Source organism: Rattus rattus, chromosome 14 (assembly GCF_011064425.1).
Source record: "Rattus rattus isolate New Zealand chromosome 14, Rrattus_CSIRO_v1, whole genome shotgun sequence".
In the NCBI taxonomy this organism is placed as follows: Eukaryota; Metazoa; Chordata; class Mammalia; order Rodentia; family Muridae; genus Rattus; species Rattus rattus.
This window is the reverse complement of record NC_046167.1, coordinates 49,904,253-49,928,079: the sequence shown is the minus strand read 5'-3', so window position 1 is coordinate 49,928,079 and position 23,827 is coordinate 49,904,253. Positions and strand designations below refer to the sequence as shown.

Here is a 23,827-nt window from a genome sequence, read left to right as displayed (position 1 = left end):
GTGCGTGCGTGCGTGCGTGCGTGTGCGTTCTGTTTTTCAGAAGCAGGAAGAACATCATGAGTTAGATTCAGAGTGCCCACATTAGAAATTGCTGCTGGTGTCTGAAAATGGCATGTGTATTTAACAGTTGTATTTGCCAGAATACAAATTGACAGTTTTTTTAAAACATGATTGATTGTAGATTTTAAAACATGTATGTAATGTGATGACTGACTTAGTTTACCTTCCTTTGCTGTGGTAAAGCATGCCCACAGCCGATTGCAGTAGAGGGAGAGTTTCACTTCAGCTGATAAAGTGTAGTCCCATCACTGAGAAGCCAGACAGGAACTCAGCAGGACGGTGTCAGGAGCCTTGAGGCAAGAACTAAAGCAGAAGCCCTGGAGGAAGCTGTTACTCTCGCTCAGCTTGGTTTCTTATACAAGCCAAGCCCCTCTGCCCAGGGCTGGCATCTCCCATGTGATCCATTAATCAAGAAAGTGTTCCACAGACTTCCTACAGGCCAGTGCGATGGAGGCGTTTTTGCAATTGAAGTTCTTCCCAGATAACTCTTGGACTTGTGTCAGGTTCACAAAAAGCTAACGAGCACAATGACAATTTTACCTTTCAAATAAAAATAAAGACCAATAATTGGTAGCAATAACTTAGACACTTTTTTTAAAAAAGCAGTTAAGACTTTATGAATTCAGCTTGCCTTTTCAGTGGCATTTTGGGTCTGCACAGTAAAATAAGAACTGTTCTGTGTGCCGTATGGAGGAGCTGGGTCTTGTTCTCTCATTAAGTGATCTGTTCACCTTCCTGTTTTATACAGATAGATCACAAATGCTTTGTCAGAGGACCTCTTCTGTGCACCACCCCCCCCAAACCGATTCTCTGTGGCTTCCTGTACAGCTTGAAGACTTCTTGTAGTGAGAGCCACTTCCACTTCATGCCTAACTAATCCTGTCCTTTCTAGTAGGAATTAAGGTTTAACCCTAAATGTCAGGTGCACTCAACTCAGTTCAGAACATTTACAAAGTAGTAGTAAAATGGTGACATTTGCAAGTATTTTTATTCTGTATTCTCTGATTTTTATCATTCTTTGACTTGCATAATATAGACATATTTTCCTGAATGTCTTCTATTTATACCTGCTGTGAACTGTAAGACCGTAATAAAAACAGGGGCTACCCTTTTTGGTTAGTCTTACACCCACTTTATTACAAACTGTTTCACCGGCCAGTTGCTGTTCTAGCATCTTGAAAGTTCACGTCTTTAATTTTGTTTTCAAAATTCATTTCCTTTTCTAAGCTGTTGTTTTGATGTTGAAGTACACACCAAAAGTGTGGCCTAGAACCCAGTCGGGAAGCTCAAATGTGAGGAGGCAAACTGAGAGGTGACTGAGTCCTTGGGTTAGTTTGGATTAAATTATTCCCTTGAAATTGAGGAAATCACTCTGTTGGAGCTTCTAATATATAGAATCAGAAGATCAAAGAGCATTTTTATCTGTTGACACAGGTCTAATTCGTGAGGAATTTGTAATTCTGCCTTGATACACCCACCCCCACCCCAGCCTTGGCATTGAAATTCCTCTGTGTAGTGCTTGAAAGGAATCCTATCCTGCCTCTGCCTGGAGGCTCCTGGGCCTACATGTTTGGTCAACAAGCAACAGTGGGTGGTCGGGCTGCAGCACAGGACAAGGGCCCGCTGTGCACAGGAAAGTGTGTTCAAAGGTGTTTAAGGGTGGCGAGGAAGTAGGCTGCCCTCCTAAGTCTGGGGCCGTGGATCAGTGTCCCCCTGACCCCCACCCCCACACCACCACTATTGTAGACTGTGAGAAACTTGCTACGGGAGGCATGAAAACACAGGGAAGGTGTTCCCCTGGCTGCACATCTGCAGGCTTTATGTATGAAGCCTGCTAAACAAAATTTAACAAATATTTGCATTTAAATTAGAAAATCCTTGCTTTTTAAAATGTGATACATGATAATCAAGATATATGACACAAGCTAAGATTTCCTTTCTTTTTTTATAGAATCTTCTAAAAGTCCTTATTGTTATTTGAAACTGAGCGTTTCGAGTTCACACATTAAGTTTGTGGGCTTCACAAGAGCCCTTTCTGAAACAATTAAAAGTTGAAGAGCTTTTATCTAGTAGAAATTCCATAGTTGGTAGCAAGTTAGAAGTAGGAAGTTAGAAATGTTTCAAATTCATAGCAAATGGTGACATTACTAGGACTGGTCTCCTTTAGGTCCTAGGAGCACACCTGCTACTTCTAAACCAAACTTCCAACTGGTTTTCTCTTAGTAAAACAAGACTTCTGTTCAGTGTTTATGTTATTTCAAAAATAATTTCCATATTTGATCTTTGTTTTAATTTGTTCTGCATATTGCACATTAGAAGAAACTTAAAAGGACTGTTGCTTCTTGAGGTTATAGAAAATTTAATTGGAAAAGTAAGACTTTGATTGTGTATGAGTTTAATGCTAAGTGTCTTACAAGGCCTTTCCTTCAGACATTGGGCAAACTTATAACTTGATGCTAGTTTGGAAACTGAAGGGTGCAGCTGTATGTGAAGCTTTACTTCCGGAACTGTGTTGATATGGTTTCTGCTCCTGCATGGACCTCCTGAAGGAAACTTCCAGAGGCCTCTCTGCATGGCAGTTATACAGCAGATAGCTTTCATAGATCCATAATGAAGGGGGTTTAATCTTATGAGTCGTTCATTCATTCATTTGAGGCACAGTTTTAATTGTGTTCAATGTGAAGTGACAAATAACAACTGCCAATCAAAAAGTATGCATTCCACTTTGTTCTACAAGGGTTTCACAGTTGCATTGTTTAAAGCATTAATCTTCATAGCTTTATTTTGCAACATAGTGAGCTGCTACCCATAGCCATGCAACTTCCTCTGCATATGAATTCCTACTGCTATTAGTAAATGTAGCAGCCTCATATCTGACAATGAAGTTTTTAAAGTTTTCCATGTGCTGCAGATGTAGCTCAAAGGTAAAGTGGAGCCAGTCCTGATCCTTGGTGCTGCCAGTAGCTTCCTTCCCCAAAGTTCTACTCACCAAAAATCTTGAGTTTCCTTTTTTGAGAAATTTTATGTTGAAGAAAACAGTTGATTTGTTAAAATTCATGTTAACTTAGTATTAGTTTGAAAAAGATGGGGCCAAATTTTGTTGTCTGTCACCTACAGAAAAAGGCCCAATGCAGACAGTAAAGCCTAAACTGTGGTGATGAAGAACACTGTCCTCGGCTGGTTCCTAGTGGCCGGGCCTGTGAGCTTCCAAAGGAAATAAACTAAGTGACACCATCTTCAGTTGTATGCTCTTTGTAAAAAGATGGTCTTCAATTGTGTATGCCTTTACAAAAAGATGGTTCTATTTTAAATTATGTGCATGGGGCAGGGGGTGTGTGAGCACATGGGTACCAGTGTCCAGGAGGCCAGAGAAGCACAGAATCAATTGCCTTGGAGCTGGCCCTACATGAGTGTCCTGTAAGAGCTTCCACCCAGTCGTCTCTTCAGTCCTGGTTGTGTATGCTTTGTGTATCATATTATAAGGTATCGATGAAGAAAAGGTTGGCTTTTGTAGAGAATTTTAAAGTCTTATGCTGATTCTGTAGTTTACAAAAAATGTGTTTCTCTTGTTCTTCATTGTCCTATAGAAATACTCACTATCAAAACAACTTATCTGTAATCATCTTCAAAAATAAAAGTATCGAGTCGCATAATTTAAGCTTTAAAGGAATGTCAGAATCCACAAGACCTTTTGATTTTTGACATGGCAATGCTATGTGATATATGGTTTGTTTAAAATAAATGTCTGAGTAAATTTCCTCCTAAACTTACACCTCCTCCGGCGTTCTGTGACACACTGTGAGACCCTTGGCCAGAGGAAAGAAACTAAACCTTGGAAAGAGAAGCTCTAGGTTAGTGCCCACCCCTTAGCTGAAGGGTTTAAAAAGAGATTCTCAGTCTTCCTAATAGTGTGGTGACCTTTAAATACAGTTAGTTCCTCACATTGTGGTGACCCCAACCATAAAATTATTATTGTTGTTACTTTATAACTGTAATTTTGCTACTGTTATGAACTGTAATATAAATGTTTTTGAGAGCTAGTTGCAGGAGTCAGGACCCACAATTTGAGACCAGTTGTTTAAACTCTTGCATGTAGCCCTGCAGCACCACCTTCTGGTCATTCAGCTCATGTACTGTTTACAAAGCTATTTCAAGTGCCAGTTGGACCTGCTGGACACATGCTGTTTCAGCTACCTACTGTGAGTTTTTGCTAGTAATGCTAATTATCAGGTAAGAATTCTTTCTTGTGTAGCTAGCAGAGCACTAATGTGGTGCTTTCTGACAGAACAGAACGTATTATCAATATCATTGTTAAAGAAAGCAATGAGCCAATCTTTAAGTTTCAAAATTCAAGCCTTCTTAAACTAGGAATAACATCAAACCATTTAACTTAAAGCGCCAGTTATGGAGAAAAACATTCTTTGAGGATTCACTTAAGCAGTGCTAATTCCAATCTTTGTAATGCAGGTGATATATTTTCATGAGGCTAGAGAATCTTTCCTACTTAGTCATAAATGTACAGCTTTAGAGCCAATGAAAATAATGTGGGCCATATATTCATAAAATAAAGGCATTTTGTGAAGTTCTAAATGCCCATATTTATACACATTATGAATTTTCAGGTATTTTTAACATGTTATTACGTTTAAGCCCCTTTATCTTTCTAGTACATCATAAAACTAGTATTTTGATATTAATTTCTTCTATGGTTAGTAACAGTAAAGATTGTATAAACTACAGTGTGTAAAATGTCATAAATCATGAAAATTTCCACACAGATTTCCATGTAATACGGAAGGAGATCAGTTGTAGATAGCTTTATCCTGTCTGTCTGAAGTCCTCTTGCCATCACTGTCATAGCCGCTGTGCAGAGGCAGCTGTCAGGGAAGAGGCTTTACACTTGCTCAGTTGAAATTTAAAGTTAGTCATGGCGGTAAGGTCCAGGCAGCAGATTCTGTCCACAGTCAGGAAGCAGAGAGCAAGGAGGGCTCGTGTTCAGCTAGCATCCTCCCCCGTCCTGTGCAAGCTAGTATCTAACACAGAGAGCAGTACTGCCTACTTTAGCGTGCGCCTTCCCACCTCAGCACAGTCAACATAATCCCTCATGGTGTGGAGGACACGTCCAAGTCCATTAATACCAACGTCACACTGTTTGCAGTTTTAAACTTTACATCATATACCACTTATTTTACTTTGCATTCTGGGTTATAGAAGTCTAATGCTACATGTAGTATGTTCTAAAGTAGTCATAGATGAGCAATAGTTAGCACAGTCATCAGAACATGGTCTACAAATAATTGTATTCCCCTTAGGAAGGAAGGAAGGGAGGGAGGGAGGGAGGGAGGGAGGGAGGGAGGAAGGAAGGAAGGAAGGAAGGAAAGAAATCTATCCAAGTGACATCAGTTTCATTCTGTAAAACCCACTGTTGAATATAGCCAGTACTATACCATGCTTAGTGACACACAGTGACAGGACTCAGGAAAAAAGGTCCGGTTCTTTCTCACCGCATTCTCTGAATAGCAACTTAACTTATATTGAACTATTTATTGACTCATTTTCTGTCCTGAGTCGACCACAATCTAAAGACCTCCAGGAAAATGCACAAAGGATTGCTTAGTACATACTTGTTAGATGTTACTGAATAGCTGTTATCTGTCTTGCCATAGGAATAAGTTACCTTATTCTCCTCAAAATATTATTTTAATTTATAAATAGTACTTTTCTTTAGAACTTGAAAATTCCATATGCTTTTAAACTTGAATTACAAACAGTTTTTAGTAAGTAACTTGAAATCAGTCACCTGTATCTTGAGGGAGTTGTCTGTGGAAGGCCCAGTGATGTGGGGAAGAGAGATAAAATACTCAGTTCTTGTTCCCCAAGGAGACAGTGGGCTGGATTGAAAGCGAACAGTGCAGACTGTTGATGAAGTTGGCAGAATGGAGCACATCCTAATGATGCTGGAGGTGGCGGAGATGGAAAGCAGTTAGAGTTGGGGGTGGGGGACTGGCCAGGGAGTAGCTGTGGTAGTTGCTTCTTTAAGGATATGAGTTTAATCGGATGAAGAGACGTGGTGAGTGAGGCCTACTGGTGGAGAAAGTGGGAAACGAGGCGAGAAAGCAGACGAGGCCTTCTTTCTCCTCTTCCCCTCAGCAAACAACAAAAAGTTCCACATTTTGAGACAAGATCTCATGTAGCCTAGGCTAGCCTGAACTTGCTTATGTAGCTAAGGCTGCCATTAAACTAGGTATCCTCCTGCGGCGATCTCTTAAGGGCTTCACTGACAGACAGGGGTGGAGTTCCTTGACAGAAGTAGAAAGTTCAGCTTCTATAATATTAACTGTGTTAGGTTAGAAGGATTCAAATTTGGTGGCTGTGAAATTAGGGAATCAAAACCCATATTCCAAAGGGACAGTGGTGAAAGCAAGTGAGCATGTGTGAGCGGTGGCATTTACATGTGCAGAAGAATGAGAAGCCCGTGGTTTTCTGTCTATGCATGGGTCTTGTTTTGTAGCCATTGAATTCTTTTTTTTTAAACATTTATTTATTCATTTATTATATATAAGTACACTGTAGCTGTCTTCAGACACACCAGAAGAGGGCATCGGATCTCTTTACAGATGGTTGTGAGCCACCATGTGGTTGCTGGGAATTGAACTCAGGACCTCTGGAAGAGCAGTCAGGTGCTCTTAACCGCTGAGCCATCTCTCCAGCCCGCCATTGAATTCTTAATGTCTACTTTTGAAAGCTTCTACATCTGAGAAGCTGCATGCTTTCTCAAATTACACACTATTTCCATCATGTTGTCTCTGAGAACTTGGGATTAAGCCAGAATGAGTTATCTGCGTGTCATATAATGGAACTGACTTAGTAAACCTATTTAGGGCTACAAGTAACTTGGTGGCAGAACTTTTACATGAGGGCTTGGACTTCAATCCTCAGCACCACAAGAAATAAAAGAACAAAAGCTATTTGTAGAAATGTTTACTTAGATTTCTTTATTTGAAAGAGTGGAATGGTTGAACAGGAAAGAGCCTTAAAGAAGCACTACATTAGATTAAACTACACAGAAATACCATCTCTCTTCCAGGTAACCCAGGCCCACACAGCCCCATGCTTGACCTAGATAATGATGTCCGCCCCTCTGTGTTGGGCCATCTCAGTCAGACAGCATCACTGAAGAGGGGCAGCAGCTTCCAGTCTGGTCGAGATGACAGTAAGTTATCACCCCTACTTCCATGTGATCTTTCAAACTTATATACTTTGAAGGGATGCGGTAAAAAGATCCATTTCATACTTAAGAAAATTGGCAGGTAGTAAAAAGATGAAAGAGAATACAGTACTCTTGAGTTCCCCCCATGCTGCATGGGGCAAGCCCTGGAACCACACCACTTTGCTCAGGCCTGGATGACCAAGCAAAAGTGTGTGAAGTACCTGAGCAACAGTATACTAAGTACTTACAGCACTACAGTGTCTGTCTGGCAGCACTGCTCAGAACTGTGTCAGTCTTCTCCACTGCTGTGAACTGGGGCACAGTTACTTACCCACTAATCTGCTGTAAAAGATCTGCTGAACTAAGCTTTTGGAATCAGTTTGCTATTTTTTAAAAATAATTGTTCAGTGATTTTCTCATAAAATGATTTCAGCTTAAAGCTTATTGGACTTAAGAAAGGACCTAAGTTTACTTTTTGTTCCTGGTTTTTCAAATAATGTTTTGTTTTTAAGTCAGCAAGAAGTTAGGATCATCTTCATGATCAGCTGCTTTGAGACTAGTTGTGTAGAGTGGGTATGAATCTGAGTGATTCCTATCTGCATGGATAGAGTGCACAGTCAGACCATTCAGAGCTCTGCGAGTGATTCCTATCTGCATGGGTAGAGTGCACAGTCAGACCATTCAGAGCTCTGCGAGCTTCTCAGGAATGTGGCTTCTGTCCATGCCACTTTCACTGATTTCCCAACAAAGAATGCATGACCACAGGTGAGTATTCCACAGCAGAAATGCAGAGCAGTGGTCAGAGAGCTGAGTGGTGGAATAATGTTGCTTTGAAATCATCTTTGAGAAAATGTCATGTAACTGCTACAGACAGGCAACCCTTTCAGTGCTTTAAAGAGTTTAATTTGGGAGCTGGAGAGAGTGCACAGTAGTTAAGAGCCCTTGGTGCTCTTGCAGAAGGCACCTATGTGGTTACCTGAACCCAAGTGATGGTTCACAACATCTGTATGGAACTCAGTTCTAGGGGATCCAATGCCCTTGTCTTGTTTCTGTGAGCATCAGGTTGACCCTGGCATGCGCATTCCACATAGCACAGTGTCTGCCTTAGTAGAGTTCGCTGTTATTGGTTACTTTGGGGGAAAATAGCCATGTCGACAGATGAAATCTGCTTCTTGGTAGACTTGCCTTCTGTTGAACTGTGAAGGCAGAGCTTGCCCAAGCAGTCAACAGTCCATATGGATCAGGTCAGAGGTGTATGATAAGCACACAGATAATCTTCAGGCTTTCACCAGGGGAACTAATAAAAGTTTACAACACCCTTAGAGATAAAGAACCATGCCTTTGGGGCTGGAGAGATGGCTCAGTGGTTAGGAGCACTGACTGCTCTTCCAGAGGTCCTGAGTTCAAATCCCAGCAACCACATGGTGGCTCACAACCATCTGTAATGGGATCCAATGCTGTCTTCTGGTGTGTCTGAAGATGGCTACAGTGTACTCACGTACACCAAGTAAACAAAAAAGAACCATGCCTTTGACTTATGAAAACGAGTTTGAAACTTTTCCCTACAATATAGAAATGCTAATGTGCCGTAGCATGAAGAGGCCCTGAGCTGGCAAAAGGAAGTTTTTATGCTTCTTAAGCACATGAAGTCCTCACTCTCGTTCCTGACAATGGCAATTGTAAAAGGCGATAATACTTCAGTCCCACAAAGACCCCAGGGTTTTGTTCTGCTTGGTCTTGGGTTTTGGGGCTTGTTTGTTGGTGGGAATATAACAGAGCCTCTGCTTTCATGTTTCTTCTGAGAGTGGACAGAAGCCCTTTGCATGTAATGAGGTCCTTCTCAACATTACCTATAGCTGCACTCTTGGACCCAGTGATTCTTGTGGGATTTATCCTTATTGCACAAGTGCTAAATGAGAAGGGTTTCATTTACTGAAAACATCAGATTTAACTAAAACACAGAAGGCAATCTTACTCGTTAGGAGGAAGCTTGTTAGTTTGAATAATCTCAAATGAAATAGTCTGCAGAAATGCTCTCGGGATGATTATGATGAATGTGAAAGTCCAGGAACCAGTGAAGAGAAATGCACAGAGCCAAGCTGTGTAAAAAACATAGCAGTTGCTGGACTTTTGACAGTGAAGAGAGCATATTTCTATTTGCTTCCATATATAAAAGCACTTGAGAAAGATTTACAAGAAACCTGCTCTTTATCAACAGGCAAATGGGGGAAGGGCATTGTAAAGTAAATCTGCTGCACCCCTCCCTCACTGGAATACAGTGCCAACACTTCTTGTCTATTTTTCTTTACTTCCGTCTTCCTGGACTCTCTGTGCTTAGGATAGAACTCATGGTATCGTGTGTGCTACCTAAGTTTCAGACACTGGGTTGAAAGGCAACCCTGCCTAGGGATACCTTGCAAAGAAGCCTGGGTTTGTTTATAGAGTGAGGGTTAGGACTAGACCCCAGAGCTGGTGCCTGCTGTGTTCTAGCCTGAGTGTGGCTGGGGGGAGGGGGAGCATCTAGCAACAGCAGGAGGTTAGAGAGGAAACCATAGCCAGGGGGTGTAGCTAAAGGTAGAAGAACCAGGCAATGGATAACATTGTTCAGTTTCTCCAGTTGTCTTCTTCTCTTAGGTAAGGAGTTAGTATACTTTTCACCTATGTTTCTGTGCCGTGGAGTGCTAGTCTTGATGTGATTGCACTTGAGTGTGTTCATGGATTCTTGACTGGATTTGCACCCACCTTTATAAATTCCCCCCACTGCCCTGAAGAAGAAGAAACCCCCTTTTGTGTACCTGGGATATCTAGTCCCAGCAGGACCAAGCACATCCTCTCTCACTAAGGCCCAACCTGCTAGTTAGTCCAGCTAACTAGCAGGATCCAGTGTCAGGGAACAGAGTCAGAGACAGCCCACGCTTCAGTTGTTAGGAGACTCGTGTGGACCAAGCTGCAAATCTGTTACAAACGTGTAGGGGGTCTAGGTCTAGCCCTGCATGCTCCTTGGTGATTCAAGTCTCTGAGCCCCTATGTGCCTAGGTTAGTTGACTCTGTAAGTCTTTTTGTGGTGTTTTTTTTTACCCCTCTGGCTCTCTCAACTTAACATTCCACTCTTCCACAAGACTTCCTAAGCTACACCTGATGTTTGGCTGTGGGTCTGCCTCTGTTTCCATCCGCTGCTGGATGAAACTGCTCAGGAAAGAGTTAGGCTAAGTTTCTGTCTGCAAGCAGAGTATGGGTCTCATGTTTGGGCAGTCATTGGATAGCTGTTCCCTCAGTCACTGCTCCATCTTTATTCCTACACATCTTGTAGGCAGGACAAATTTTGGGTTGAATGTTTTGTAAGTGGATCTGTGTCCCCCTCCTTTCACTGGAAGTCGCACCTGGCTACAGGAGGTGGCCACTCTAGTCTCCATATTCATAGTTGGTGGAAATCTCAGCTAGGGTTGCCCCCATAGACTTCTTGGAGTCTCCCCTGTCCCAGGTCACCAGGTAGTCACCAGAGATGATCCCCACCAATTTTCATTCTCACTCCAAACCCTCTCTGCACCCCCATCTTTCTCTACCCCTGTTCTCCTTCTTACCCCCCTCCCATCCAGTTCCCTCTCTCCATTCCCCTATGATAACTGTTTTGTTTCCCCTTCTGATTAAGATCCACACATCTTCCCTTGGGCCCTCCTTATTAGTTTCTTTGGGTCTGCAGATTGTAGCATGGTTGTCCTGTACATTGTGGCTAATGTCCACCTAATAGTGAGTACAAACCATGCTTGTGTTTCTGGGTCTGAATTAACTTGCTTGAGATGATATTTTCTAGTTCCATCTATTTGCTTGTTTTAGCTGAATAGTATACCATTGTGTAGATATTCTCTATCTGTTCTTCAGTTGAGGGACATCTAGATTGTGTCCAGTTTCTGGGTATTATGAATAAAGCTGCTGTGAACCTAGTTGAGCAAGTGTCCTTCTGGTTGGTATAGTTGGTGGGGCATCTTTTTGGTGTAGTCACCCAGGAGGAGACTGTCTTTTGTAGGCAGCTAGGAGGTGACTCTCTTCTGTATTGGGAGGAGCTTGAGCACTAGGAGACCTCCAAGCCCACACACTCAGTGACACACACACACTTCCTCTAACAATGCCACACCTCTTAATAGTGCCATTTCCCATGGGCCAAGGATATTCAAACCACCACACTAGCAATCCTTGGGACAAGGGTGAATCTCTGTCCTCTGAGGCATTAGCTGCTGCTCTCCCCTTCCCGTAGCCTGGCATCGCCAGTCTGAGAGAAGTGCCTCATCAGAAAGAAGTGAAAGGGGCAGGGCCACTGTGCCAGTAGATTTTTCTTCTTGATTCAAAAATGTATTCATAGTGTTTTATTCTTTTTAGCATGGAGGTACAAGACTCCCCACAGAGTGGCATTTGTTGAAAAATTAACGAAGCTTGTGTTAAGTCAGCTGCCTAACTTCTGGAAACTCTGGATTTCATATGTTAATGGAAGTCTGTTCAGTGAGGTATGTATACACTTCTGACTACAGGCCACTGAATTTCTGGGCTTAAAACTAAGGTTTTGGGGTTCTTTGTAAAAGTCATAGATGTCTAACATCTTTACCCATTTTTGCATATTTAAAAAATAATCAACTTTATTATTAAAGAAACTGGCAAGTAAATAAATACATCACACACCAAAATTAGCCATTTTCATATTTTTTAAGATTCATGAAAAGCATTATAAATCCCTGTGACCTTGCGTTTGTTAGATGGTTGAGACTTAGTTTTCTTATCTGTAAACATGGAATAGCAAGATTCTCTTGCTCCACGGGGGCTCTAAGGGCTAAATGAGATACATATCTAAAGAGAGGTCAAGGAAGTCGATTTAGAGATTCAGAATCTAGTGGAATAGCGACCGGTCCAAATTGTGTGCATGTTTAATGCATGACCAAGCAATGCTAGACAAGGAGGAACACTGGTGCTTTTAATGTATATTTTATAAGTCATTATACTTTCAGAGTCAGCATTATTGAGTGTATTTTTAATATAATATTTTCAATTTATTCTTTGAGAATGTCACATATGCTACATTGTATTTTGGTCATGTCCACACCTTTTCCTCCACTAACAGCCCCCTCCCAGCCTCATCACGTAGTGCCGATTGTCTCCTTGCATTACCCACAGAGCCCAGTGAGTGATGCCTATGCACATGGAGGTAGCGCATCCTCTAGGGTCAGTTGCCACCCTCCAGGGACATGTCCCCAAAGAAACTAGATTCTCTTCCTCACAGCCAACATCTGCCAGTAGCTCCTCAGCTAGGGTTAAGGCCTTTTGAGTCATGTCCTCTCTTGATTGAATTTCATGGGCTTGATTTTGTGTACGTCTTAGTCGAGTAACCACAGCTGCTGGTTACTTGGACCACTAGGATAGCAGACATGGCACGTCCGTAAGACAACATTTCACAGACTCCTCCTGCTCCTCCTGTCCTCTGACTCCTAACTCATTCTGCACCATCATCCTCTGTAGGCATCCCGCTTAGGGCTGGACTTTATGCTACTGTTGAGAGCAGCGCAGTTTCTGGCCTGTCTTCCTGAGCATTTTAATTCGTACAGAAAGATGTTACCTGTGCCTTTATCCTGTGTGCTCCCTACCTCCTCAGGCAGTTCTGTTGAAGTGTTTGAGCCATTGGTGTTGAGTGTTGTGCACGTAAGATATAAAGATCTAGTTTCATCTTTGTGTAGACACTGGATTTTCTCAGTGCTGTTTTTTTGAAACGCTATCCTTTCTCCAATGTGTATTTTGTTATATTTGTCAAAAATCAGGTGCTATAGGTATGTAGGTGTAGATCTGAACCTATGTGTCTGTTTTTGTGCTAACATCGTGATGTTTTTATATGGCTCTGCAGTATAGTTGGAAATCAGATATGGTGATGTCCCCAGCAGGATTGTTTTTCCCAGGATTGCTTTGGCTCTGGGAATTTTTTTACTTCCATATGAATTTTAAGATTTTATTTTTCTATTGAAGAATGTCACTGGAGTTTTTATGACTTTTAACAAAAGGGATGCTGGATTTTGTCAAGCCTTTTCTGGGTCATGTGATTTCTGTCCTTATTATGTAATTTGTCTATTATGTAATTTGTAGAATTGGTTGATTTATGCATATTTCATAATCCTAGACCTCTGGAGTAAAGCCAACTTATTCATGATAAATAATCTTTTAAATGTGTCCTTGAATTGATTGTAGATTTATGTTCATCAGGGAAATGGATCTATAATTTTATTTTGTTTTTTTTTTTTTAATCTTTGTCTGGTTTGAATATCAGGGTAATATTAGGTTGGTTAGAAGAATATAGTAATGTCCTTTTCTATTTATGGGGTAGTGTGAGAAGCATTGGTTATTGCCCTCATAGTGTGGTATAGATATTTTAAATTATTTCATCTTGGTTTAATTTTGGAATTTTTGTTTATTTTTAGGTAATGCTACAGATACTACTAAAATTCAGAAAATCAATACTAATTGAAAAACAATACTAAATTGCAGGTATCAGTTGAGTGATAACTGCTTATTTCCTAGGTTCATTTGCTTGGACTATGTGTCTCCATCCTTTATCTGAGGGCACTATCTGTCTTTTGAAGGGAGATGCATTTCTTGGAGGCAACAAATAGACAATCCTTACTTCTTGATTCAGTATACTAGCTTGTGCTTTTTTTGATGAGGAATTGAGACCATCAGCATTCTGAATTTTGATTGAAGATGTGTACTGATTTCTGCCAGCTTGTTGGTCTTGTAATGTTTTACTTCTTCCCTTCTCTTGTTTAACTGTAGTTTTAGTGTGGCTTATTCCTTCTTGTGGCCCTGTGAGTGAACTCACTTTTCTCTTTGGACTCAAGTATCCTTCCAAGTTTCTTCTCTAGAGCTTAGTATAAGTTATGACAGGTTTCTTTATTGTATATCGTAGTCTGGGTAGATAGTTGTTATCTAAGCCATCTTGACTTTTAAGGTTTCAAACCAATAGTCTACTGTTATTCTGATGGGCTGATCTTCCATATGATCTGGTGTTTCTTGTTGCTTTCAGTATACTTTGTTTCTGTTCTGTGTCCTCAGTGTGTATTTTTATTATGATCTGATGTGCTGAGGTTCTGTCCTGGTCTTGTCTATCTGGTATCCTAATGCCTCCTGTGTACAGAGTGGCATCTCTTTTCCTAACTCTGGGAGTTTTCTACAATGATTTTTTTGCCTTTAGGACAAGATTTTCCTCCTTCTATGCCCATTATCTTTGAGGTTGGTTTTGTGTAGAGTGTCAAGTGTATATTCAGATGCCCATTAGTACCTTCTTACTTGTCTTTGTCCTCGTTGGATTGGTCAAGCTCCTCCACTTTGCTCTCAACCCCAGATACTCTGTTCTCTCCTTCCCTGATTGACTCTATTACTGATACTCTGTAGATGCTTTAAATTGAACTTACTAACTTTTCTGTTTCTCTTTCAACATTTAAGTAGCTTTTCTCTTTATTGAATTCCTCCTTCATGTCATGTTTCACCTTCTATATTTATTTGTCAGCTATTTGCTTGTATTTTTTGTTTTTTGTTTTTGTTTTTAACATACCTGAACTCATTATTTTGAGTTCTTTGTCTGGGATTTCATTTAACTTCCTCTCACTAGAAGGCATTACTGTAGGGCATAATTTTTGGAGGCGATATATTATCTTTTCTTCTATTACTTTGTTATTCCATTGGGATTCATGTATCTTGTGGTATTTTGTATATGTAATTTTATCAGATATTGAAATATTTGTAATGTTCAAGTGGCACTTGATTACAGTAGAATTGAGTGTGTAGTTTAGAAGATAATTCCTTAGTCTAGCAGTTCATGGTGTCTGATGTAAACTCTATATTATTCCTTAAATAATATTATTAACTGGGAGAGCAGCCACATCTGTTTACCATTACCACTGTGCAAAAGTCATATTAGCCAGTGACACCTTTTAACTCCAATTGCTTCTGGAGGATAAACAACCAAGCATGGTATGGAGTAGACTTGGATTTTAGTTAATAGGATTAGGAGTTGGAGAGAAGTAGGGTTGATAAGGATAAGAATTGATGATTAGATCAACTTTGGGTACTGTAGCTGGGAGGGGAAAGTTGGTATGCTGTTGGGTCCTCAGATCGTAGTGGTACAATCAGTAGCAAGTAAAAAGTAAGCTGGGAGGCTAAGTATGAGAGAAAGAAGAAAAGATAGAGGGATAAGTGAATTATGTGAGATGTGGTCGAAGACTCTAATGAATGCCTGAGTAAGCTAAGCAGGGAAAATAAACCAGCCCTAAGACCTAACTGAGCAACACACAAACCAAAGCAAAGCCCTCAAGACATATGCAGTCAAGAGTGCACTAGAAAGTACACAATAAAAAGAGAACTGTGGAGTGGGTTGCTGGCACAGCTGCTGTGAGTTAAAAGGTGAAGTTCTCAGTTCTCAGGCTCTAGCAGGTTTCTGAGCTTCTGGTCTCTGCAGACTCAGCAGTCTTAGGATTCTGGTGTGTCAGGGAGGGGAGGCTGTAAGTCCTGTTTTGTAGTTCCTTTCAACCTCTGCACTCCACCTTGGCCTCTTCTGGTCCTATAGGTCTTGTGTATGTGAGGTGTAGTACTTCCCTTGCAGTTTTTCACATTTACCAAGTACCTTAATCACAGTATGCATCTATCCCCAATTATGAGGATGTGAAAAGTACATGCTTCCAAAAGAAATGCACTTTAAATTTTGATCACTTTATGGGCTGGTGAAAATGGCATTTTCATCTCTTCATGTGTAGATCTTGAGAAGAAACAACTGATACTTGGTGGTAGCCACTTTGTAAGTTAATATGCACCCCAGTGGTAGAGTCTGGTCTAATATGCAGTAGACACAGACTTTGATCCCTACTGTCCTATCCTCCATTAAAGCTATTGCCGTATTTGAAATGACATTGGCTTGGCACATATAAGTATAAACAAGACTTAGTAGCATTGGAAAGTAGTAGACTGATGAACATCTACAGTCACACAAAAGGATGTTAAGGCAGATGAATGCATGTGAAAAACTAGACCCCTAGAGAATGGGCTCTAAGCGCCGCGTCAGTTATTTCCACTCAAGTACTTTTTCTGGTCGTTTGAGCCAGCCAGCCTGCCTGCCTACCTTCTTGCCTGCCTTTGTTTGTCTACACAAGATTTCTCTGTGTAGTGCTGTGTAGACCAGGCTGGCCTTGAACTCAGAGAGATCCACCTGCCTGAGTGCTGGGATTAAAGGTGTACACCACCACCACATGGCTGGATCATTTCTTATAGTTGGCAAATCCCAAATGCCGAGTATTTGCTTCGTTTCTTTCTAGATCATAAAGTTGACAAATGCTTTTGATCTTTCCTTATCTCAGTTAAAAGAGAATATACTTCTTTATAGATCCTACCTAGAGTAAATACATAAATATTTGGTTATAGAAAAAACTCTGCATGCCTTTAGAGCATTTATTCTATTGAAAAGCTTAAAAGCCACCACTGGAAAGTTGCACAAAGCAGAAGAGTTTAGAAAATGTCCCCATTCAGCCAGTCTGTGAGTGAAACAAGAAAGTTCATTAAGTGAGCATTGGCAGGAGGCCTGGCACTTCAGACAGTTGATATCAGAGAGCTTTAAACACTGTCCACTTTAAATGTCCTGTTTTAAATTGTAGAACTGTCTTATTAAGAGCTCATTCGTTACAAGTTTCTAACAGTTTAAACAATAGTCACTTTTAAACTATTTGGACCCATGTGGATCAGACCAGTGAGATCTGCCGTTGGGCTCACCACAAACTGGTTTTGGTCTGATTGTGCAGGAAAGAACAGAGGCTTTAGTTAACAAAGGTTAATAATACTGTCTCACCTGTGGGTGTGCTTCAAACATAGTATATTTTAAAGTATCAAATAATTCTTATACATTAAGAATCAGCATTTTAAAAGTTCCAGAGCTTAAAGCACATTTAAATGTTAGTAAAAGTTTAAAAAGTTTGATGTGCTTTTAAATAGGGCAGACCTTATGAATCCTCTGTATTCTGTATTGGGGTTGCTCAGTACTGTAATATCAAAACCATCAGAAACTGTTGCCATCACACAAAACTCTCAACCATCTGCTCTCCATTTTACTGACACTGAGTCTCCATAAAAGAGCTCCACCAGGTTTTTTAGAATAGCATGACATGGCATGGCATGGCATTCATGCATAAACATCTGTTAGCATAACATGTTCCACCCTGGCGGCTGGCCAGTCTGTCACAAGAGCACTTGACATCTAGGTAATTTGGGAAGGCATTTAGATCAGCACAGATTGAAGGTACAGATGCTTTTGAAAGCATGTTCAGAACAGTATCCTAACCACACTGTGTGAAGCACTGATACACACACACAGATACCATGTAAATAAAAAAATTACTGAGATAGGCTTTAATATCTTCCCCTCTTGAAGAGGTCAAATAAAAGTTAATTCTTAAAAACTCATCCTAATTTTGTGAATGTGTATCAGAGGAACAAAACTAGGCTTCTAATGAGAGTGGTTAGCAATGGGGTAGGAAGAAGAGTCTTAGCACACAAGAAGTGGACAGAGAAGCTCACACAATAAACATCACCAAGGGGAGGTTCCAAGGAGAGCCATGTCGTGCACAGGTCCTAGGAGGCCTGGGTGTCAGTGGATTGAGGTGAAGCTGGAGGCACAGTGCCTTTTGGAGAGAATCATGGGAAGAAACCATGGGTCTGTGTGTCCAGGAAGAATAAGAGTGGGAGAGGTGTTGTCAGTGGAGGTGGCAAAGGGTACTGTTCACAGAGTCTCTTTGTGGCTGTTTTAGTTTATGAATTCTTAAGAGGTGGTGTGCAGATCCCTTGAGCAGAGGATTTGTGAATCATAAGGGAGAGAAATAAAGGCAAATTATTCAGAATATGACAATGAAACAGGCTTCTGGCAAACTTTGGCAGGTGTTGTTAAAAAAAAAAAGATGACCCATCTTTCAAAAGAATTGACTGAGTAAAAACCTCAAGACAGATTTTCAGTGATTATGTTTTAGTTTATATTTTTGTGCTGCATCCTGGCCCAGGAGGAAACTGTATTGCCTTAAGGGAGGAGTGCAGTTATGCCTGAGACATTTGAAGGGAAGATAAACCTCTGCACCCAAATGTGGGAGGGGAGAGTAAACCTCAGAGAGGATTTGCACACAGTACTGAACCTGGTGCACGGAATGAACTTCCCCTGATGGAGAGCTACAGGCAACACCCCATGAGTAAACTTGAGCCTGGGGAAAGTAAGACAAATTTTTGCTACAAAACTGGTGAACCCAAGACACAACAGGAACAAAGTTGGTAGAGAAGTACCAAAAGCAGAAAATAACTGGCTGAAAGAAAACAGGATAATCAGGCTTATAAGACAGTCTAGCCATTCAGAACAAAGTAACACTAGAGATAATCTCCAGAAACCAAGACCTTTTCCCTCCCACCAAAGCTATACTACAAAATCATATTTGATAATGTTGAGGACAAGAAAGACATTTTAGAGAAACACAGGTCTTTTTAAATAATAGTATATAAAAGTTATTTCTTGCAATCAAGTGTGGAAAAACGATATAAAAAAAGAGAGACAAGGATCTTAGATACAAGCATCACCAACAGAAAAGAGATGGACTGGCATAAGGCAATGAACTCAGATAATTTGAAAGACTGGTTTCAGTGAGAAGATCAAATTATGATGTAAACTCTTGAAGAAACTTTTAAAAAAGAGATATTTTCCAAAAGATTTTCAGAAAAGTCCCCGCCACATAATAGTCAAAACACCAAACGCACAAAATAAAGAAAGAATATTTTTTTATAAAGGCAGACCTATCAGAATCACACCAGACTTTCGCCAGAAACTATGAAGAAGAATGATGCCAAAGGTTACTGTATTTCAATCAACATAGATGGAGAAACCAAGATATTCCATGAAATCTTTTTTCAAAGGATAATAAATGGTCATAAGGAGGCAAGTCAGAAGAAGCAAGAAACTAATTGCCTTGTAACAAAACAAAGAGAACACATCCAAATATGAAACAACAGGAAGCAATAATCACTATTCCTTAATATCTCTCAACATATGGCCCCAACTCCCAAAAAAAAGACATAGATTAACAACTTTTAGGACCCTGCATTTTTACAGGAAACACACCTCAGAGACAAAGACAGACACTACAAAGTATATTTTTATAGAGAAGAATGATGAAGGGTGAAATTTTAAGTGCTATGTATGTGAAATTTTAAGACATACTTGGTTCTTAATCTGGTTCTTAATCAGCAGCCTAACCCTTCTTGTACTCATTCATACAGTGCTGTTCGTTGGATCACCCAGTCCATAGCTCTAGCATGTGTGCTATATGTGCACATATAGAAAGCATGACTATATTCTCACATTGACTTCAAGGGACTATTGTAATTATTTATGATGTGTCTCCTCTTAACCCAGAAGGTCCTTTGACCTGTCTTTAAACTTAGTCCACAGTACATGAAAATTTTAAACGTAACAGATAAGTTTTGTATTATGTTAGTGAAGTATTAGAGTTTGTTCCACAGTGCTTTATTTTGTTTTGATTCTTTATTTGGAAAGGTCATAAGCTTGTCCTTTTAGGACATTTTTATGTAGTAGTCTTTGGTTGTCAGAACACTTCTTTATAAGAAACTAGCAGAAGTCCAGTTAAATAAATTTCTCTTAACTCTGAAAATAGTCTCCTGCACATTACATTAAGAAAAGAAAAACATAGGCTTTGTGAGTAAACATGAATAAGTAATTCCAGAATGATAGAATGTACTCACTGCTGAGGTACGCTGTGAAGAAGACAATGGTTTATAAGAATGAAGGGACAGATGTGGGGCTTGTGTTTATGACAGTCACCAGATTCCCCCACAGATGTGGGGCTTGCTCCATTAACTCAGAGGTTACTCTCCCTTTGTTCCTGTGCCAGACATGGAGATATGATGGGAAGAGTCCTGTCCTGGGCATGATGCACTCACTGTGTGGGTTAGTTGCATGGAGTGTTGACGGGAAATGGCACGCCTAATTCTCTTCCAAAGTTTGCAGGCTCAACTTGATTCTTGGGCGTGTGCATAGATTTGTACCAGAACTTAGAAAGACAAAGAATAACTTTTCTTTCTTTCTTTTTCTTCCTTCCTTCCTTCCTTCCTTCCTTCCTTCCTTCCTTCCTTCCTTCCTTCCTTCCTTCCTTTCTTTGAAGGCTAGCTTCTTTTGGAATAAGAAAGTTTTTGTTTTGTTTTGTTTTGTTTTCTGGTTATGACTTAAGGCATTTCGTTAATCAGGTTAAGTCTCGTGTCTTCATGTATGGATATTAAAGCATTTCTTAACTTTTCTAAGTTATTTATAAAAGACAGTTAATTTTTTATTTTTATTTTTCAATTTCTTAGACAGCTGAGAAGTCAGGCCAGAATGAAAGATCAAAGAATGTGAGGCAAAGACAAAATGATTTCAAGGTAAGTGAGGGGTGAGAATGGAGACTTCTCAGAGCACTGGGCTTTCTCTCCCGGCATTATTGAAGACTTTACAGTCAAGATACTTTCTTAGCATTTAGGACACTCTTTACCAGGTTGATGATCATAATGCAATTTTGTTCTTCATTTTCTAGAAAATGATTCAAGAAGTAATGCACTCCCTGGTGAAGTTGATCCGGGGAGCCCTGCTCCCATTCAGCCTCCGAGAAGGGGATGGGAGACAGTATGGCGGCTGGGAGGTGCAGGCAGAGCTCTCGGGGCAGTGGCTTGCACACGTTATCCAGACCATAAGGCAAGTGTGGACACACGGGAGCCACGCTCATTGAAAGGACTCCTGGGTTTACGGATGTTTGTTTGTTTTAGTGATTTTTGAAACAGTCAACACCACAGAGTAAGATATGCTGCTTTAACATGTCAGTGAAGAATTTATTTTCTGTCTCTCTTTCCTGATACTTCCATTTCTCACTTAGAATGTAGCCAGGCGTTCTTAAGCATCTGCCGGGTGAGAGTGTATACTGTATGAGCACCCGTCTGTTGCAGAGACCTGTACAGTCCCTGCTGGGCTCTCCACTTTCCACCCGATGCTGCCCCTCATAAGCTCCACAAGGCCTAAGTCCAGGATAGTCCGGGCATGGCAGGGCTGCTTGGATCCCGTTTTCTCACTTGTGTTGTGTTTCATTTGTTTGCCAGGCTGACATATGAATCACTGACCGCTCTGGAGATTCCCAATGACATGTTACAGATTATCCAGGACCTGATTTTGGATCTCCGTATACGTTGCATAATGGTGACGTTGCAACATACAGCTGAAGGTATCTTAGGAAAAATAACTTTTACTAGACAAAGTTACCTGAGCTGGCTTCCTTCCAACTTCCAAAGCCTTGAAACTAAGAGAGAACTAATGTTAGAGGGACTTATATCTATTTATTCATTTCTAGCTGTAGAATAAATAATTTAATTAAGATTTTTTTGCAAAAATGAAAATAGATGTAGTTAAAACTAAGAATATAAGAATACCTTTATAGTAAAATTAAATAGAAACTGCTGAATATAAAAGTATATGTAAAATATGATCCCAGTTGAAAAACATGTGGATATTTTCTAAGTTAATTTTAAAATTCACGTGAAATCAGAACACTATTAGCAGTGTTTATATGGGTATTAGAAATTATACATGCTTTTCTTTATATTTCCAGAATTTTCTTTAAAGAGCCACTATCTTAGGGTGTTATTGTTGTAAAGAAACACTGTGACTGTAGCACCTCTTACAAAGGAAAACATTTAGTTGGATCTGGCTTACAGTTTCAGAGGTGTAGTCCGTTATCATCACTGTGGGAAGCATGGCAGCGTGCAGGCAGACACGGTGCTGGAGAAGGAGCAGAGATACATCTTGATCTGTAGGCAGCAGGAGATGAGCTGAGCTGCCAGGCTTAGCTTGAGATTGTGAGAACTCAAAGCTGGCACCCAGGAACTCACTTCCTCCAACAGAACCACACCTACTCCAGCAAGGCCGCACCTCCTAATAGTACCACTCCACTCCCTGTGAGCCTATGGGGGTCATTTTCTTTCAAACCACTACATCCTTCAGAATTATTTTTTAAGTGACCTTTAAAGTATTAAGTATTTAAAAAAAAAAACCCAAAATGTTGTTATAAACAGCATAGGCCGCTATCATCTGCCACTAGGACTCTAAGCGGGGAGGGCCTTGCACTTAGAATTGGAAGTAATTTTGTGTCAAAGGAGAGAGAATGGAATCCAGGTAAAAAGCTAAACATTCCTCTCACATGCGCCTAAGCTTGCCCTGCTCAAAGTTTGGGCAAGTGTCACTCCAAGTGAGAGGCAGCCGCCACTCAGGAACGAGAGAGGGAGGACTCAACACTGACTCCAAGCCACACCAAGCTGACAGCAGACGTCCTGGAGTCCAGGGCTTTTTTTGCACACGTCTAGCACTGTTGCAAAGAACACTAAGTAACCACTGCAAAGAGTACTGAGTAAGGCATCACTGTTGTGAGGAAGCTTTTCTCCTAGTCTAGAGGCTCTGAAGTAGGCTGTTAAAAACAAACAAAATATATTCCATAAACATTTTGTTAGAAAGTATGAAAAAAATAACTAAATCCTCAAACATATGTAAAATCATTTAAACAGCTGTAAATGTTTTTGTCTCTGCTGCAGTTCAGTGAGATAATTATAATGGGAAGTATTTGTGTCCTTGTTTTCCATGTAGAGATAAAGAGATTAGCTGAAAAAGAAGATTGGATTGTTGATAACGAAGGACTGACTTCCCTAGTAAGTTGGAATTCTTTTTTATTAGTCATTCGCATTTATTATATAGAATAAATGATTGTATGTTAATAAGGATCATATTTGTTTTGTATTATATTCTAGTTTCTAGAAATTATGAAGTAATCTTAAAATATCCTTTCCCAGAGTCAGTTTTCCTGACTGCTGATCACAAGCATTGAAACGCGCGAAAGCAGTGGCTTACTCTGGAGTCATGGGCCTGCAGCATTACTTCAGTTTGCATCGCTTTTCAATTAGATCGTGCTTATTTCCATGCCACTTAGCAACTTAAGAGCCTTCAGAAGAATCAAGACAGTAGAACGATGTTTTTGTTCCCAAAGCTAAAACCAAGCAAGACAAGAAGCATAGGCTAATATGTTTAGTCTAGAAACATCCTCTTTCCAAGTGGATTTAGAATTTCTTGAAAATATTTCTTGGGGTTGGGGATTTAGCTCAGCGGTAGAGCACTTGCCTAGCAAGCGCAAGGCCCTGGGTTCGGTCCCCAGCTCCGAAAAAAAGAAAAAAAAAAAAAAAAAAGAAAAGAAAATATTTCTTATAATTTTTCATGTTTTCTTGCCTGTTTGAGGGGTGCTCCTAACAGACTGATGGGGACTGAGTCACTGCTGAGGCATGGAGGACACAGGACAGGGGTTGCCTTTTCCCCTCACTCTGGCCAGACAGCTTGTCATGCAACCAGCCAGGGTCACTCTTTGCCTTTGTGACTCTCTGCTCCAGTCTCTGTGTGGCTCTCCTGAGCTGCCATAGGCACTGTCTTAAGAGGCTGCT

The 23,827-nt window shown here is 40.5% G+C and overlaps 1 protein-coding gene across 3 annotated transcripts in view; it reads left to right on the top strand.

Moving 5' to 3' along the window:
* Positions 1–23,827, top strand: part of Exoc2 (exocyst complex component 2) — a 133,638-nt gene that overhangs the window by 52,094 nt on the left and 57,717 nt on the right. For 2 of the 3 annotated variants that reach the window (XM_032885095.1, XM_032885096.1), the window contains 6 exons: positions 7,148–7,273; positions 11,645–11,769; positions 20,678–20,743; positions 20,896–21,053; positions 21,452–21,573; positions 22,986–23,047. In XM_032885095.1, the coding sequence (XP_032740986.1) occupies positions 7,148–7,273; positions 11,645–11,769; positions 20,678–20,743; positions 20,896–21,053; positions 21,452–21,573; positions 22,986–23,047 (659 nt within the window). The remainder of the gene's footprint in view (positions 1–7,147; positions 7,274–11,644; positions 11,770–20,677; positions 20,744–20,895; positions 21,054–21,451; positions 21,574–22,985; positions 23,048–23,827) is intronic. The other variant, XM_032885097.1, reaches the window with a different exon arrangement.